General features: G+C 43.8%; 1 protein-coding gene across 1 annotated transcript; it reads right to left on the minus strand.

Moving 5' to 3' along the window:
• Positions 1 to 12,115: 12,115 nt before the first annotated feature.
• LOC139474263 (histidine N-acetyltransferase-like) lies at positions 12,116 to 16,380 on the minus strand. Its single transcript, XM_071257195.1, has 4 exons — positions 16,350 to 16,380; positions 13,984 to 14,160; positions 13,292 to 13,525; positions 12,116 to 12,661 (listed from the first exon to the last, which is right to left on the minus strand). Exons 2-4 carry the CDS (start codon positions 14,149 to 14,151, stop codon positions 12,116 to 12,118), a joined length of 948 nt encoding a protein of 315 aa, XP_071113296.1. The 5' UTR covers positions 14,152 to 14,160; positions 16,350 to 16,380.
• Positions 16,381 to 20,049: the final 3,669 nt, after the last annotated feature.

Below are 20,049 nucleotides of genomic sequence, written 5' to 3' on the forward strand. Positions count from 1 at the left end.
TGAAGTTAGCTACCTATTCGTTAATCAAACTTGAAGTCCGCTATTTCTTTCCTTTTATGGCAATACCACATTTCTATCCACTGAGTAGTAAGCGCGCTGCACACTGTCGCATCCACGGGAAAAGACACAGCTATTTTGAAGTCTTCAAGATAATTAACCTTTTGTATATCGTAACATGTGCCTGCGTGTGTCATCGATTGACTTATAAATTCATTTGACATCTGTCGAAAACGAGGTCTATTACTGGACAATTGGGGGCACGGGTGGCCCAGTCGTCTAAGGCCCCGCGATTCGCTGTGCAGAGTTGCGTCTCTTGGGCACGCCAGAAACCTATCATTGTGGGTTCGAATCCCGATTCGCCCCGATTATGTTTCTAGGTTTGTCAGCACCATACCCGTGCTCGTGGGTTTCACCGAAGTGGTAAACGTCTGAGACCTGCATTATTTCGGGCTTTCCTCCCTCATTAAGCTGACACGCCATGATATAACAGAAATACTGTTAAAAGCGGCGTTAACCCGAACTCACTCACTCACTGGACAATTCTTTCCACGCGCAACGCCAAATTACAGACAAACAGCCACGCTGCAAGAAGGTCATATTGTGTGTAATGTAGGGTGTTGATCCACAAAGAGTTCATCAGTCACAGGCATAGATAATCGACATCTACCCTGAGGATAACATCAGGTATTTTGTCATAAATGACCGCAATGTGACAAACATGAACAATACACAAGCCATGGCCTGATCGCCAAACATTATACCAGCTGGACAGCGCCAATAAAGTCTTTTTGGAAGGAGGGGTGGAAGATTTGACAATTATACTCAGTAATCTTGAAATTGAGTTAAAAATATATCACCAAATCAATAAATTTTAAAATTTATGAAATTTCCGAATATTAAAATATTGAGTATGCTGTAAAAACGGGGTGTAGGCACCCTGCTATTCCCCAACCCCCTCGAAATCAATGTATGCTGTGACAACTCTCCCCACAATCATGGATAATCGACACAGCTTAATACCGGAGGGCAACGTCAGGTATAACTGTCATTAATCACCTCAGTGGTTATACGCGGAACAAGCCTGAACCAACTTGTGGTAACAAACTGTATGGTTAAAGTCTGCATTTGGATATTAGTTTCGGCAAAATAAACCATTGTTTCTACACTGCAAGTCATAGGTATTTCAACAACGTAGTGTTGGTGCTTTCAAGGTTTATAGTTATGTTTTAAATATTTGACGTATGATTTCGATTAAAAACGGACCAGAACACTCGACACACACGCTGTCATCAGACTAAGTTACATTTCATCTGTCTTGTGGTTTCGATGTTAACTGAATATGCCTGCGCTCTATATCCTATATGCCATTCAGAGAATTGCCCACGTGCTAAAAGGCATTACAGATTATCTGTCACGAGTGAATAAGTGAGTGAGTGAGTGAGTGAGCGAGTGATTGAGTGAGTGAGTGAGTTGTGTTTAACGCCGCTTTTAACAGTATTCCAGTTATATCGCGGCGTGTCAGCTTAACGTGAGAGAAATCCCGAAGTGATGCAGGTCTCAGACGTTTACCACTTCGGTGAAACCCACGAGCACGGGTATGGTGCTGATAAACCTAGAAACATAATAGGAGCGAACCGGGATTCGAACCCACAAGCATAGGTTTCTAGGTTGTGCCGAAGGGATGTAACTCTGCGCCTAAGACGACTGGGTCACCCGTGCCCCCTCAAGAGTGAATAAATGGTGTTAATCCAGAACCATTGGCAAGAGACTTACAGCATTCATTCACGAGACAGATAATGCGTAATCACGAGTTTCGATTAGGATATTCTATGTATTACGCATTGACATTTTAAGCTTGTAAATGAAGAAAAAACAACGACAGTCAACCCTACAGAGAAACGTCACTGAAGGCAGCCTATTGTTCAGATGACGTCATGTAAACAATTTGTGACACCATGAACAATGGATGACATCATATCGTATTTTTTTCAACAATGAACCAGTGACGTATATAAGGCTTCAATTGAATCGCTAAAACGCCTTTATCATCCAAAACTTGCTCCCAAAGGAGATATCGCTTGGATTAGATCAAGCGATATCTACACTGTAGATATCGCTGCAATGAAATTACATCACAATGCTTTGAAGACCATTGTGACGCCACTGGTTATCATGACGTCACAATCAAATGACATCACTAATGACTCTGCTACTGAAGCTGCTAGCAGTACTTTTTACACTTCAGACACTGCTAATTACTGTCTACAAATTGAACAAGTTGAAAGAATGATGTCGGATGATAAATAAAATCTCACCCTCGTGTCTTTTGATATCAAATATATCAACACTCGTTGATAAAAGTGGCAAAAATCCTCGGCAAGCCTCGGAATTTTTCCACTTTTATCAACTCGTGTTGATATATTTGATATCAAAAGACACTCGAGTGAGATTCTCTATATGTGTACATAACGGAAAGTGAGTGAGTTTGGCTAAACGACGCTTTGAAGAGCAGGTCAGTTATATCAGGACGGGAAGCCCGAAGTGATGCAGGTCTTCGACGTTTGCCGCTTCGGTGAAACCCCGTAGCACAGGTATGGTGTTGATAAACCGTAGTTAAGAGTGAGTGGCGTGACACATTATGTCCCAGGGGCCGATGGGGTAGCCTAGTGGTTAAAGCGTTGGCTTGTCACGCCGAAGACCCGGGTTCGATACCTCACATGGGTACAATGTGTGAAGCCCATGTTCCGATGTACCCCGCCGTGCTATTGCTGGAATATTGCTAAAAGCGTCGTTAAACAATACTCACTCACTCACGCATGTCCCATATGTCTGCCAACCCCTGCAGTCGATCCTGAGCCCATTATCACTATGTCGATAGACGGTCAATTTGCCTTACCTTTACTGGGTCTTGTCAAAATGGAATAGTTTGAAAGCGAAATTGCTATCAATATATATACCCACCACCCGGACCTGCAACAGTCGTCGCAAGCTGACAATACCACTTACCAGTTAATGTTCGTGAGGCAGATAGCATCCCGGAAACACACCTTCGTGATGGGCATGTGCTGCAAGAGGTGCCAGGCACATGATTGGGAAGCACAAACCAGCTGGTGTGGTGTATGTAATCGATGCATGACATTAGGACAAATCGGGGACACAATCTAAGTGCTGACAGGGCATAGCTACCCACCTGTTATAGAGTTTTGGATAAAAACTATTTTGAAACTGATTAATGTATAGTCATCAAGATTTTTGTTATTTATGGTTATACGTCTCTGGTTTTCTATTTGGCTTTTACAATTCCGTACCGCTATGATTTGTTTGTTTGTTTGTTTAACGCCACACACAGTAATATTCCAGCTATATGACACCGGTCTGTTAATAATCGATCCTTGGACAGACAGACCAGTGATTGACATCATGAGCCTCAATCCACGCAATTTGGATACGATGCACGCATCAACCAAGTCATCATATAGCTGGAATATTGCTGAGTGCGGCGTAAAACAACAAACAAACAAACTGTTATAAGGAAGTGTATTTTATTGTTAAACAATGATTGTAACTGTATTACATTGTTTATGCTGAGATTCGGTAGAAGCTCATTGCATTGTCTTTTGACAATGATTCGTAGTCAGGAATGTAGTACTGTTTAATGTCAGCAGATCATTTATCAACCTGGACACCCTTCCCGGGCCTTTCTCGGAAGCTTGAACACTGTTGCCGATGGGTGAATATATTAGTATCAATGAATTTTGCTCTCAGCAGTTGTGATTGAAATAAGGTGCATTTTTAATATATGTACAAAGGTATTCAAAATGTATTTAGAAAGTATTCATGAATACAGGGGTTTTCAAGCGAGGTTTCGAGTACAATAAAAATACTTGTATTCATGAGATGTTATGAATACTGAATACTTGCGAATACAGTAAACTACGTTTATAACGAACACGCTTATAACGAACTGACGGATATAACGAACATATTTTTGGTCCTGGCCATTTGCTTATATATATGCTGTATATATGCTTATAACGAACTACAGTTACGAACTAAAATTAGTGGTCCCTTTGAGTTCGTTATAACCGTAGTTTACTGTCCTCAGTTATTTGTATTGAATAATATTCGAATACGAATACCCTAGGTCTGATTTAGCACTGTATTTTTGTGATTGATACTGTCAACTGCCATCGTATTATATATCGCCATTGAATATTGTACTACCACTCCATTGTGTACTGCCATTGTAATTGCTGTGCAGTAATTTGTGTTGATTTGTAAACCTAGCTTATTTTATGATTGTTGTTGGTTGGTTTCACTCTTTGTTCTTTTACGTTCTTTTTGTGTTAACATATTGTTTCAATTTGGGAATCGACACGTAACAGCGTGCACAACCTGTAGTCTGTCGCTTGTTTGCCTGAGGCGTGTGACAGGATAGTCTGACACTTACTTGATCTGAACATACTACTCGCCAGAACTTACAGAACAGGTGTTTTCATGTGGCTAATGTGATTCTGTCATGGCAGGTGGGTATTGCAACAGACAGCCTTTCAGTTGTGTGTGTTCTTTAGGAGAGGTGAAATAGGGTTTAACGTCGCGTCCAAGATTACTGCACTTATATAGTGACACGTGTGTGTGTGTGTGTGTGTGTGTGTGTGTGCTTGTACTAGTCCGGACTGATGCCGATTTATAGTGCTAGTCCACTGAGATATCATGCCTCAGTTTAACATGAATACCCCACTCAGACACAGTATACTGACTCGGAGCCGACAGGTCCTTGTTTTAGCCCCTTAGTGCCGAGCGCCAGGCAGGGTAACAACAAGTACCATCGTTTAACGTCTTTTGGTATCGAACCCCAGACCTTCCGTTCTCCGGGCGGACGCTCTACAAGTAGACCACGGAGGCGGTTGTGTGTGCCCTTTAACTTGCTTGAGTAGTTGTATGTCGATGCATAGTTCATAAATTATATGTCAAGTGCTTGTAGCTAAAAGTGTGGCGGGCTAACCTGTCGGGTTCCGAGATTACGTTTATTTTGACGCATTTGAAATATTTAACACTTGAATTTGTAAAACTTTTGTAAAAGTCTAAAAAGCGTGAGGATATGGCCGTCGGTCCCATTCTAACCGCTCTTCAGCTGTTGGAATAAGCCCGCCCTGTTTCATACAAACATGACAGCAGGATCCCAAATAATCGATTATACAATTTGTTGTTTATCAAACGTATATTTTGAACATCTAAGGGAGCATCGATTTGGATTCGGCGGACCAATGTATTGCCACGAAATACGATCACAGAGAAAGGTATTTTTGTGCTTTGAAAGGTTACGCTTAAAAATGATTAATTTTGCCTATATGGTAGTTAAGCCACTGTCTAAACAATAAGTGTCAGACGGAACTTTAAAGTAGGGGAAATATATTTTTAATACCTAATATTTGAACAAAGATAAGTGTTGACGGTACACATCCTATGCAAGTCATGTCTATGTCTGTAAACTTAACGTCTAAGGCGCTGCGATTCGCTGTGCAGAGTTACGTCCCTTGGACACGCCAGAAACCTATGATTGTGGGCGCGAATCCCGATTCGCCCCGATTATGTTTCTAGGTTTGTCAGCACCATACCCGTGCTCGTTGGTTTCACCGAAGTGGTAAACGTCTGAGACCTGCATCACTTCGGGCTTTCCTCCCACATTAAGCTGACACGCCGCGATATAACTGGAATAATGTTAAAAGCGGCGTTAAACCTAACTCACTCACTCACTCACTCACTGTAATCTTAACACCAGACACATCCTATAGTTTGCACGAGCTTCACGCAGTAGCGCCACACACGTGCGTATAGGAGGTCATTCTTGATTTTGATATTTCAAGGAAGGTTATTTTTCCCTGTGGACCATTATTTCTGTCAATCTTATCAATTCTGCTTATCGTACAGTTGGGATTTACTTGATTTCATTCTTTGATTGTGTAAGAACTGCGGCGTCTGGCATGATGGAAACTGTCAGAAGTCAGTGTCGAAAGGTCAAGGCGCTCAATGTTTCACAGTTTGTATGGACTATGAAAAAGGTACTTACAAACCCAAAATGTTGACGGTCGGCCCCGTTCAGGTCAACAACAGTACATGATTGATTGGTCCGAAACCAGGCTCCACGAAATCGAGCTCAAACGGCGCATCAAAATGCTGCAAACTTTCATAGTCTACTGAAGTATGAGATACGGGTCAGACGATTAGAAATCGTCTACATTCAAGCTCATCTTCATGCCCCATGACCACGTGTTGTGTCGTCCCTTAGGAACCGTCACATTGCTTACGGACGTCAATGGTGAACACATTCAACGTCGAAACTGGAATAATCGTGTCATGTTGTGAGTCCCGATTCACTTCGCACTTCCTGAATAGGCGTGGTCGTGTCTGGGGACGTCGAAATGATCGGGCGTCAAGCCAGATGTGGCGGAGGATCAGCTATATCGTCTGGGGTGGCATCACTATGACTGAGCGGCCATAACGTCTACCTTAATACCGGTTGTAATGTGTTCCCGATTCGTCCAAAAGAAACTTTACCAGAGTTTGAAATCACTCTTGCTCAAAAACAACAAAACATACATGCATGAAGTAAAGTGTATTGAGAAGAATAATATATCAACATAATCAACACTGAAAATGACAATCATACCGCGACTGAGATTGACGTCACAGCCCCTCAAAGTTGGGTGTGGTACAAAACTCGAGCTTTCAGAATCATGGACAATAGGCAGAGTACATAAACAATCGCTCACGTTCAATAACAAGTCATTAGTAGCGTGTGTGACCACCAAATGCCTCAATACACGCAAAAACTCTTCGACGCACAGAAAGAGTCAGTCGTCTGACGAGGTCACGTGGGATTTGACGCCATTCGTCTTGAGGGGCAAGATCAGTTCTTGCCGGTTGGCTGCAGAGTGTGGTCGCGTTGTCGAACACGACGATCCATCAAGTCCCAGAGGTGTTCTATGGGGGACATGTCGGGTGAGCGTGCAGGCCACGGCAGGCCGTTGACGTTGTTGGCTGCGAAGAAGTTAGTGACAGTTCGGGCTGTATGGGCTCTAGCGTTGTCATGCTGATAAATGGCACCACGTGGCTGCTGTTGGAGGAATGGTAGGACAACTGGACGAAGAATGTTATCAACGATGACCAGCGGTGTCCTCCCCTGTCCACAGATCCCTCCCAACACCATGACACTCCTTCCACCATATGGTACGACCTCCTGCACGCAACACGCCGCCGTTCGTTCACCACTTCGGCGGTAAACGCGTTGTCTTCCATCAGCCCTAAACATACAGAATCGACTTTCGTCAGTGAAGACAACCCTCTGCCAGTCACGTCATTGCCAACGTCGTACAGTCCGGGTCCATCTCAATCGCAGACTACGATGTTGCGCTGTCAATAGCTGTCCTCTGTATGGTCTAAAAGCCGTGATTCCATGAGCCCTGGGGCTCCTGGCCACTGTCTGTCGACTAACCCTGTGACCTAAGGCATTTGTCGCCGATGACGTCACTGTCAGGAAGCGATTTCGGAGGTGCAAGGTACGCAAGTACCGGTCATCATGGGGCGTGGTCACCCTGGGTCTGCCTGTTCTTGGCCTGTCAGCGGTCCGCCCTGTCTGTCTGTAATAACGGCAACGCGGGAGCAACCGAAGGTTCGTGCAATATGGGCGTGGGTGGCTCCCATCTGTACCATACCAAAGGCTCGTTCACGTTGTTCGACTGTGATTTTTTATCACTGTGGATGTCTGACTTGCCGTTGCAATCGTTTTATACCCTTACCCGTACGTGCATTTGCAGTTGTCCGTGGTGCACATGTTTTTCACTTTTTCGCGTGTTATATACAACCTGCTGTGCCTGACTGTGTCCGACTGAGTCATCACAGCGCGTGTAAAGTAATACTTTAATGCGCACATGCCAGGCAAACTTGCAATGGTTAGGTGCGGATGTGTTTTCCGACGATATGATTCAAATCAAATTAAGAATGACATTATATGAAAAAAGAGATTATCACGCTTGCTTTTGGATGGTAAAAACAGTAGCTACGAAGAATTACGGATTATCTGATCTGAGGCAATAAATACAGATAATCTTCACTGCAGGCAGCCTATTGTTAAGATGACGTCATGTTATCAATTTGTCACGTCATGAACAATTGATGACGTCATATCGTATTTTCAAAATAATGAGTGAGAGAGTATTGATTTACGCCGCTTTTAGCGATACCCACTGGGCTATCCTGCTACTCCTTTAAAAATGAAACACTGTGACGTATTGTGGCCTCAGCTCACCAATCAACATCAGTTATATCTGAAAGTTATTGCACACTAATCATTCTAATCTTATGGGTAATATTATGTATTTAGCGAGCCTTGATTACTCCCCAACGGGCTATTTACCACCCCAAAACACACTTGCGTGATAATCTTTATGCATCTAATATTTACCGTTATATATATATATATATATATATATATATATATATATATACAGCAGATGTTTCATTGTGAATATGACACGTTATAAAAAAAAGTTGTGGTGTAGAAGCGATCAGGGTCATGGGATGTGATGACGTCACATGACCCCCGACAGTGTGAAATGTACATTTTGTGTTGACACACGTCAATACACACAACAGAATGCATGTGTATTGGGGAAGTATTGTAAACATCATAATAGAGTGTTTCATAGCACTTTGGTGGACATCACAATATAAACGCGATACACACGAAAAATCAATGAAATTGCGGAAAGAACATTCGTGGGGAGATTAAAGTTCATAAACAATCAATCAAATCTCGACAACGCCATTATCACGTGATATGTACACACAGTTGCTGTGATGGCGGATGCACCGGCCAACCATTACACCGTGTATGACAATACTGTAAAGTCAATATGTTACATTTTAATGTTACCTCGAGCTCTGTTACACAACAGATAATAACTATACAATAATATATGACGGGGAATAATCGCCTGGCCGGTCTCTACACTGGAAGGCACGTTTGCACCCACGCCCAAACACGTGGGGGGTCGGGGTGGGGTATAACGGGGCCATAGGACAAATATGCACGGGCCGGGAACATCGTTTGGCCGTTATTTATTAAAAGTGTGTATGTGTGTGTGTGTGTGTGTGTGTGTGTAGGGGGGGGGGGGTTTGGCTCATAATACAAATAAATGGTCAGGTCACTACAAACATCTGATAAAGAGGACCAACGCTTTTCTGACAAGTATTTAATTGTACACGTTTCTGTGAATTTATGACAAAACATCCTTCACTTTTCTGTATATTTCTTAAAGTTAGAAATTGGGTTCTTTAGAAATTATGTTTGTCAGCAGCATATCCGTTTGGGTAAACGTCTAACACCTGCATCACTTCGCTATCCTCTCACATTAAGCTGACACGCCGTGATATAACTGGAATACTGTTAAAAGCGGCGTTAAACCCAACTCACTCTCTCATTAAAAGTGGTGGGAAGTCACGTATATTCTAAGAACTACAAGACAAGGTCAAGAGTAAGATCCTGACGACCACTGTACAAGAAACATTGTGTTTGTGGACGAGGTACCACATGATTGAATAACCAGTTTATGAATATGGTCAGCAAAGTGCGTTTATTGAATATAATATATATACGCAAGCCTGAGAGAACTGGGCAGTTGGGGGCTAACGACATCTGTTGAGGACCTGGGTTGTGGACTCGTAGACGAACTTGTGTTGTGAGCGAACACTTCCGTCTTCATGCACTCTGTGAGAGTGACGGGTGCTACCAGTAGAGCAGGACATGTTTACCCTTTTCGCGAACACGGTGTCATCACTGATTTTCAGTGATCCATTTATGTGATTTTAATGGCTATTTTGCCTTTTACGACAATTGGAATCTGTTACGGCAGTTAATCGAAACTGATTGTTCTCTGGCGTTGACGTTTCATATTTACAAATATAGCACAGTGTAAATACTCTTTCTAAGCTTATCTATTTACCCCCAATGAAATGTTAATATTATCCTATTTTATGGAAATGTCATGTTCGTTTTCATCACATGTGTTTGCATTTCAGTATCCTGGGTGTTAATCTAATATCCCCGTATACCTAGGTAATATAAATACTTATTGGATTACTAATGTAGCATCATCATAAAGTGTAGCATATTTCAACCAGTGGACGAGTACGTGTTCTACGCAAGGGAGGGGACACCGGTGGCCCAGTGGTCAAAGGCGCCGAATTCGCTGTGCTGAGTTGTGTCCCTTAGGCACGCCAGAAACCTGTAAACGTAGGTTCGAATCCAGGTTCGCACGGATGTTTCTAGGTTTGTCAGCACCGAACCCATGCTCGTGGGTTTCATCAAAGTGGTAAACGGCTGAGACGTGATACAAATGGAATACTGTTTAAAGCGGCGTTAAAACTCACTCATTTAGCAAGGAAAGTGGCTATAAAAGGCCCGTGTTGTTTCAAGAGTACACAGCATCCTATTCGGTCATGTGCTACAATATCCATTAAGTGCCTCTTCCATTCAAGGTAAAGAATTCCGGGAACAGTGTTTCAGTTATAACACGAGGTAGCCCAGTGGTTAAAGCGTTCGCTCATCACGCCGATGGCACGGGTTCGATTCCCCACATGGGTACAATGTGTGAAGCCCATTTCTCGTGTCCCCGCCGTGATATTGCTGGAATATTGATAAAACGACGTAAACCCATACTCACTCACTCACTCAGTTATAACACGGCATGTCAGTTTGATGTGGGAGAAACATGAACCCGAGGTGATGCAGCTCTTAGACATCTGTCACTTGGTGAACCCCACAAACACAGGCACGGTGCTGACAGAAAACTATAGAACCAGAATCAGGGTGAACCGGGATTCGAACCCACAGTCATAGGTTTCTGGCATGCCTACGGGAAGCAGTATCCAATCGCAGCGCTTTAAACGACTAGGCCATCCGTTCCCCCGATTCATATTATCATAGGATACGATGATCGTGTAATTTAGCTTCAACGTGCGATGGCGTGCACAGATCACCATGCACTTTAGGGGACTCATGGTCGGAACTGTTCCCCAAGTCAATGCTGCTTGTTTTGAGGGGCCTCTAAATGGATAGCGTTGTCAAGATCGGCGATTTGGTTGATTCTCGGTGATTTGGTTTATTGAGTTCCATCCTACGCCCTCGGTGTTTGACGTTGCCAATAATATCAACCACTGGTTTGACTGGACTCGTTATTTACAGGCCGTGATCATGAAGCTGAAATATTGACGAGTTGTCTTTAAGCAAATATCAAACCAACTTACAGACACTGATTTGTCTGATCCAGACTCGGTTACTTACAAGCGGACGTGATGAATCTGGAATATCACTGAATGCGGCGTTAAACAAAAAACAAACACTTCTTTTTGTATAAGCTATATATTACTATTAGATATTTGACATGTATTGTGAGAATCGCCTTATTCCTCCCTCACTCACTCAAGCAATGCCCTTGTATGCCTGAGCAATCATAGTTTAAGTGGGTTTAAATTTAAAGTCACATCCTGAGCAATCATAGGATCTTATAGAATGACTACATTACTAGGATATGATCCAGCAAAGCGTGTCGGAATTGTATCTTTTCAACCATTCAAAAGCTTAGGTAACTTGCTGGTGTTGTTCGATTGTGTGGAGATTTCAGAACTCAACGTAATGCAACGATTGAAATATACATACCATCTAAAATCCATCACTCCTTCATGTCAGACACTGAGTTTAGGGGGCACGGGTGGCCCGGTCGTCTAAGGCGCCGCGATTCGCAGTGCAAAGTTGCGTCCCTTGGGCACGCCAGAAACCTATGATTGTGAGTTCGAATCTAGGTTCGCCCAGATTATGTTTCTAGGTTTGTCAGCACCATACCCGTGCTCGTGGGTGTCACCGAAGTGGTAAACGCCTGAGATCTGCATCACTTCGGGCTTTCCTCCCACATTAAGCTGACACGCCGCGATGTAACTAGAATACTGTTAAAAGCGGCGTTAAACCCAACTCACTCACTCACTGAATTTAGCCAAATCCAGTTCTGATCACAAACATCACACGAGATCAACAACAGAAGCATGATACAAATCAAACTTAAGTAGATTCCGCTACATCAGGGTGGAAGTCCTCCTCAAAGAACTTTAAAGTCCTAAAAGGGTTGTCCATCACATGGAACTCCAAACGCGCGTACAGCTTGGATATCACCGAAGGTTCCAACGTAGTGTCACAGTATGACATGAGGTGCACCTTCTCCGAGGTTAACCCCGTCACGGCCAACATCTGGCTGTACAAGTGTTTCTCCAGTTCCGTGTCGTCACTGCTACCGTAGATTTCCAAATGCAATGATAAACCCACAGGGACCCTAATCACCAGCCCCAGTGTGAGAAACCCCCCACACTGCTCTAAACCTTGGCTGATAAAAATAACCGGTTTCTGTCTGTCAATATGGCGTCTATTTTCGGCAATCAGTCTCAGATGCCAGCTGTTGATTGCGACACGTTGCCATGGAAACAAATATTTCATAAGCTTTTCGTTTTCAAAGAGGTTACAAAACTCTTGAGATGATATCTGCTGTGCGTTGCTCTTAACGGTTGTTTTCTCAATGGCTTCTTGTATGTTGCATGTGTGGTAGAACAAGACCTGTAAATAGATTCTTTGTTAAGATAATAACTTAACGTCATGAGCCTTTGCACGAGTGAGTGAGTTGGGTTTGGCGCCGCTTTTAACAGTATTCCAGTTATATCACGGCGTGTCAGCTTAATGTGGGAGGAAAGCCTGAAGTGATGCAGGTCTCAGATGTTTACCACTTCTGTGAAACCCACGAGCACGGGTATGGTGCTGTCTAACCTAGAAACATAATCGGGTCGAACCTGGATTCAAACCCATGATCATAGGTTTCTGGCGTGCCCAAGGGACGCAACTCTGCACAGTGAATCGCGGCGCCTCAAACGACTGGGTCACCATTTAAGTGGATCTCTGATAGTAACATAAAAGATTTTTGCAAACTGCGTGAGTGGTTTGTGCTAACGATTGGGCAGGAAATGCTTACTTTTTCCGTGACCACCTGGTGTGATTACTGAATTTCAGTGATCCATTCATATAATTTCCACCGCTATTTTGCCTTTCACACCCTATGGAATCTGTTTCGGTGGATTATCGAGAGTGGATATTCTCTGGCATTGACATTATAAATTTTTTCATTCATAAAATCTGTGAAATGTGTATGGGGGATTACTTTGCAACTCTAAGTATAGTAGCATATGTTCTTACCCGTTCAAACATAAGTGTGTTCTTGGCCAGAAAAGAGGCATTCTCCCTGTATTTGACGGTTGCTGCTAAACTGGAGGCAATGCTGTGAACCAATGGATTTCTTGAGAAGTCCATTTCAATTTGCTTCCGCAATTTCAAAAGAAGGCCTCGACCTTGATAGTCCTTGTGCACACGAGCTGACCTCATCATCAGCGTGTGACCTCCGTTGACCTCACAAACGGCCTCAAACGCTATCTGGGGTGAAGAATACATGGACATGAGTAGTGTGGTTTCCATCGTCGAGTAATAATATGATTATGTTTAAAAGCAAATATTGTCTCTCGACATCTGTATATTGAATTATCAAAACAAGTGCATGTGTTCACGTCACTGGTAATGGTTGTGTAGAAGATTGTTTGTTTGTTTGTTGTTTAACACTGCACTGAGCAATATTCCAGCTATATGACGATTTATAGTGCAAGCTCACTGAAATAGCATGCCGCAGTTCAACATGAATACCCCTCAGACACAGTATACTGATTCCGAGCCGACCTGTCCTTGTTTTATGGGTTGAGCTGTCAAGCCTAGAAACATGATCAGTGCAAATCTGGAATTCGATCCAACAATCACAAGTGGTTGGTAACCCTAAGGGACGCAACTCTACAAAGCGAGTTGTGGGCCACCCATGTCTGAAATTATCAAAACCTACTCACCACTTTGCCTTCCTGCTCACACACATACAGGACGAAGTCTGGGTCCTGTGCCATGTCCAGATACTGAGACGGTATGTAGTCCAGGCCGGAGTAGACATGTTTGTTTATGTCCATAACAGCATTGTAGTCCTCCATTGATGCACGTCGAACAATCACGCCGTCATCCATTGTTGTCGTCTATACAAAACAAAATATGTCAGTAGAACGCAATCTCATTAAAATCAGGGCGGTCGGGTAGCCTAGTGTTTAAAGCGTTCGCTCGTTACGCCGAAAAACCCGGGTTCGATTCCCGACATGGGTACAACGTGTGAAGCCCATTTCTGGTGTCCCCCGCCGTGATATTGCTGGAATATTGCTAAAAGCGGCGTAAAACAATACTCACTCACTCACTCATTAAAATCAGACCCCTGAAGATCAGTGTTAGAAATGGCCTACAGCAACCCATGCAGGTCGCAAAAGGTGACAAACGGATTCGGGTGGTCAGGCTCGCTGACTCAATCGTCACCACTCGCATGTCACAAATCGCATGTTTCCGGTAACTACAACAAACTTCATTTGGCTTGTCTCGGAATGGGACGAGTTGGTCACGAATGTTTGTTTGTTTGTTTGATGTTTAACGCCGCTCTCAGCAATATTCCAGCTTTATGACGGCGGTCTGTAAATTATCGAGTCTGGAACAGACAATCCAGTGACTGACATCATGAGCATCGATCCAAGCAATTGGGATCGATGACATGCATCAACCAAGTCAGCGAGCCTGACCACCCGATCCTGTTAGTCGCATCTTACGACAAGCAAAGTCACCTTTTACGGCAAGCATGGATTGCTGAAGACCTATTCTATCCCGGATCTTCAGGGGTCTAGTCACGAATGTTACTGACTTAGGTGATGCATGTCATCGTATCCAAATTACGTTGATCAATGCTCATGATATTAATCACTGCATTTTCTGGTCCAGCCCGATTATATACATGCAATTTTGGGACACGATGACATGCATCAACAAAGTCACCGAGTCTGACCACCTGTTAGTCGCCTGTTACGGCAAGCATGGGTATCTGGAGACCTATGCTTCCCCGGATCTTCACGGGACGATTAGTTCTGTACATATATCAGCACACATATGGGATATTAGTTTAAAAACATTATTTTGAATACCTTCAGTTCCTTAAAATATCCTGTCGCATTATATCAGGAAATGTGTACCTTCTAACACATCAGTATGTTAGTTGTTTAGTCTACAAATGTAACCATTGGAATAGGCAGCGAAACGCGCTGAGTATGAATTATGATATACCCGTGTACGTTAATTTTCACCTCCGCAATATTTCAAAGTGTTTTGTCAGTGAATATCTGATTTGAATTAACAACTGAAGTATAAAATAAGAGTTAAGGAAATATAAGTAAGATAAGATTGAGACGATATCTGTAGTACATTAAGAAAGAATATTGAGTGACGTTCAATGTACATTGACTCGTGAAGATCCGGGGTAGAATAGGTCTTCAGCAACCCATGCTTGCCGTAGAAGTGAGTGAGTGAGTTGGGCATAACGCCGCTTTTAACAGTATTCCATTGATATCATGGCGTGTCAGCTTAATGTGGGTGGAAAGCCCGAAGTGATGCAGGTCTCAGACGTTTACCACTTTGGTGAAACCCACGAGCACGGGTATGGTGCTGACTAACCTTGAAACATAATCGGGGCGAACCGGGATTTGAACCCACAATCATAGGTTTCTGGCTTGCCCAAGGGACGCAACTCTGCACAGCGAATCGCGGCGCCTTAGACGACTTGGCTACCCAAAGGCGACAATGCTCGTGGTAAGAGGCGACAAACGGATCGGGTGGTCAGGCTCGCTGACATTGTTGAAACATGTCATCGGTCGCAATTGCCTGGATCGATGCTCGTGGTCCGCACTTGAACCAATACAGTAGCAGTAAATCCCAGCAAACATTCCTGCTGTATGGATTCCCTTACCAAAATGCTGCTGAGACTGTCATAGAGGTACGAGGATATGCTAACCTCGCCTAAGAAGGGAACTCGGCGTTGCAACCGGCCGCAATCACCACTCGCATGATTCACGTGCGAATGTTGGGCTGTTCAGTTTACAGTGCAGATCCCCTTGTAACAATACACCATCAAGTACATGAGAGTTGGCTAAACAACTTTTTCTCTACTTCATAATATCTGAAATTATTGTGACGAGTTGCTTTGGTATTTATATCTATTTTGCATTTCATCGGCACGATATTGCAACAAACGGACTAAAAGTTGCTGCTTCCGGCCATGGGCTTGCGTGTAATCAGGCTTGCGCCGGGAACCAGCGAACGCTGTGTGGCCGAATCTGCAACTTCACGTGATTCTCACCTTCTTTCGCCACCAACCAGGATCAGCCGGAAATCTTGCAGGTAACGGAAAGGGGCGAGTGGGGACGAAATCGCAGAGGTTACGGAAAGGGACGAATGGTGACGAATGTTTCAATACTGACAGTACTGTTATTTCTCGAGTTCTGGAAACCAGGTAGATAAAGCTTTGGCCCACACAGGGCTGTAATGCCAACATGGGAAAAATTACTATGTGAAACCAGAGACCATATAATATTTTATGGTCTCTGGTGAAACCCTTTCTAGGGGACCCCTGTCGTGATAAGACTTGAACAGTGTCAAACACGGGAGGGGGTACTCACGCTATCTCGTGTCTGTTGCTTCTATGCTGTGAGTACGTGCTCTAGGAACTCACAGTACGCAAGCAAAACATTCAGTAACAGCTTGGGCGTTTAATACTATGCATGGTAACAGCTTGCCTATTAAGTTGTTTGTAGCGAACATCAATAATAAGCTGAACATGAAATTGACATTCAACCGAGCGAAAGTGAGTGAGTTAAAATTTAACGTCGCATCGGCATTATTTCAGGCATCTAGCGACGAGAACATAAATTTAAGTGAGTCATGAATACAAAATTATATTTAGAACAATATTTTGTACAACTGTTTAAAACACGGAATATTTAAACCACCAGTAACCAAAGCTGGGTCACCTCGCTGGTGATCGTGTGGACTTAGGTGCTTCAGCTTCCTGCACGACATCCCAGCAGGATTCACGTCATCACTTTAGTTACCAGTGGTTGCCCCATACCAGCCGATATTAAAAATGCTCAGCAATGAGTTGGCTTAAAACACTAGTTGATGATAGTTACATCGATTATTATAGAAAGTTTACAGTGGGGCAATCATTTTATGGTACTTAAACCTTTTGAACAGAGCCTTCTATAATCTCTGTTGAGAAAAGAATCACAACAGATTAAAAATCAAGCAATTAGTCATTCACGTACATATTTGTTATACAGATACATGTACTGAGTTAGAGACCATGTCGGAAACAACAATCAGTCAGTTTCAGTGACACGTTCAGACAAATGAGAGGGTGAGTAAGTTGGTTTTAAGGCCGCTTTGAGAAGTATTTCAGTTAAAACACGATGTGTCAGCTTGATGAGGGAGGAAAGCCCCAAGTGATGCAGGTCACAGACGTTACGCGTTAATCCTGACGCTATTAACAAGTGAGTGAGTGAGTTTGGTTTAACGCCGCTTTTAACAGTATTCCAGTTATATCGCGGCGTGTCAGCTTAATGTGGGAGGAAAGCCCGAAGTGATGCAGGTCTCAGACATTTACCACTTTGGTGAAACCCACGAGCACGGGTATGGTGCTGACAAACCTAGAAACATAATCGGGGCAAACCGGGATTCGAATCCACAATCATAGGTTTCTGGCGTACCCAAGGGACGCAACTCTGCACAGCCTTAGACGACTTGGCCACCCCTGCCCCCTCTCAACAAGAATGAAGTGGTGAGGTGAAATTGGGTTTAACGTGGTGTCTAAGATTAATGCACTTATATAGCGACGTGCATGCACGTGCGGGTATGGCTGTTTGTACTAGTCCGGACTGATGCCTATTTATAATGCCATCTCAGGGTAGAGCGCCAGTCAGGGTAACAACAAGTACCATCTTTTAACGCCTCTTGGTATGATGTGGCCGGGGATCTCCGGGAGGACGCTCTACCAGTTGAACAAGGAGGCGGTCAACAAGAAAGAGACATTAATACCATTGAGATGATATTGATACATGTACTAACACTATAAAGATCATAATTAATATCAATCACAACTTTGTATCACCATCACTAACTCTTTCCTAATAAATAATGATCAAGGTAGGTTTTCCGAGAAATGAAAATAGAGACGAAGAAATGAAGATAAACTATTTTTACATGTACTATATGTGGCTACATCCTGCTGACATTTGTGTGAAACAACTGACCTCACCCCAAATATCATGCAAGTAAAATATATTCCCCCAACCTTGATTTTCTTTGTTTTTTTCTTGGTGACCAGTAACACCCTTCTGGGGAGGGTGAACAAAGATTTGAGTCTGTTTCAATTTCTACTGGTCTATAAAGCCTTTCTCGACTTGACCCGTGAAGATCCGGGGTAGATTATAGGTCTTCATCGTTCCCAATTGCGTGGATCGATGTTCATGATGTCAATCACTGAATTGTCTGGTCCAGGCTCGATTATTTACCAACTGCGGTCATATAGCTGGAATATTGCCGAGTGCAGCGTTAAACAACACACCAACCAACCAACCTTTCTCGACTTATTATTTTCCAGTCATGCTCCAAGACATACAATCTTTCTCTGAAAGGAGGGAACCCACAACGCATCCTCCACATTATATTTGTTAAATCCTGTGGCTTGAAGATCCTAATTGTGTGCTATGTTTGGTTCGTACAGTATGTTCTAATTCTGGTTCGCACAGTGAAGATCCCCGTTAGAATTAGTCTTCACCAACCCATGCTTGCCGTATAAGGCGACTAACGGGATCGGGTTGTCAGGCTCGATGACTTGACTTGTCATCCCATCCCTATTGCCTGGATGCATGCTCATGATGTTACTCACTGGATTGTCTGGTCCAGACTCGATTAATTTACTGCCCGGCGTCATATAGCTGGAATAATGTTGAGTGCGGCGTTAACAACAAACAACTAATAGTGGTCAGAGTAGGGCAAACTAAACCGCCATGTTCCATACTTGGGTCTCTGTTGTTCCCGGGTGAGGATCTAGTTACTTAATAGTCATAGTCCATGAGTGTACAACTAACATGATGTAAAGTTAGAACAGCTGGACACACACACCCGGTTGCCTAAACCGGAGTGTAAGTCTGTGAAACAACACGAAGCTGGAGGTTTTCAAGCAAGAAGAGCGCATTCTGTTGAGACAGAGAGATGAGATGTCCTATTACAGCATGGGAGAGTGAGTACCGAATTACATAGTATTAAGCAGTGGTACTCGGCACTCCCTCACTTAACCTCCTTCGTAAACCAATTTTCTGGGTACTCGGCAGTCCCTCCTTCGTAAACCAATCCTCCGGGTACTCGACGCTCCTTCACTTAACCTCCTTCATAAACCAATCCTCCGGGGTACTCGGCACTCCCTCACTTAACCTCCCTCGTAAACCAATCCTCCAGGTACTCGGCACTCCCTCACTTAACCTCCCTCGTAAACCAATCCTCCAGGTACTCGGCACTCCCTCACTTAACCTCCCCCGTAAACCCATTCTCCAGGTACTCGGCACTCCCTCACTTAACCTCCCCCGTAAACCCATCCTCCAGGTACTCGGCACTCCCTCACTTAACCTCCCCCGTAAACCCATCCTCCGGGTACTCGGCACTCCCTCACTTAACCTCCCTCATAAACCCATCCTCCGGGTACTTGGCACTCCCTCACTTAACCTCCCCCGTAAACCCATCCTCCAGGTACTCGGCACTCCCTCACTTAACCTCCTTCGTAAACCCATTCTCCAGGTACTCGGCACTCCCTCACTTAACCTCCCTCGTAAACCAATCCTCCAGGTACTCGGCACTCCCTCACTTAACCTCCCCCGTAAACCCATCCTCCGGGTACTCGGCACTCCCTCACTTAACCTCCCTCATAAACCCATCCTCCGGGTACTTGGCACTCCCTCACTTAACCTCCTTCGTAAACCCATTCTCCAGGTACTCGGCACTCCCTC

This window comes from Haliotis cracherodii, unplaced genomic scaffold, assembly GCF_022045235.1.
Source record: "Haliotis cracherodii isolate W230 unplaced genomic scaffold, xgHalCrac1.p SCAF_3, whole genome shotgun sequence".
Classification (NCBI taxonomy): Eukaryota; Metazoa; Mollusca; class Gastropoda; order Lepetellida; family Haliotidae; genus Haliotis; species Haliotis cracherodii.

What these genes read in the sequence shown, in the direction of transcription:
- LOC139474263 (XM_071257195.1), bottom strand. Translation starts at nt 14,151, where the DNA reads ATGGATGACGGCGTGATTGTTCGACGTGCATCAATGGAGGACTACAAT. An exon ending in GTGAGCAGGAAGGCAAAGTG is followed by an intron (nt 13,526 to 13,983) that starts GTGAGTAGGTTT and finishes TCTTCACCCCAG; the next exon opens with ATAGCGTTTGAGGCCGTTTG. An exon ending in ACACACTTATGTTTGAACGG is followed by an intron (nt 12,662 to 13,291) that starts GTAAGAACATAT and finishes ATCTATTTACAG; the next exon opens with GTCTTGTTCTACCACACATG.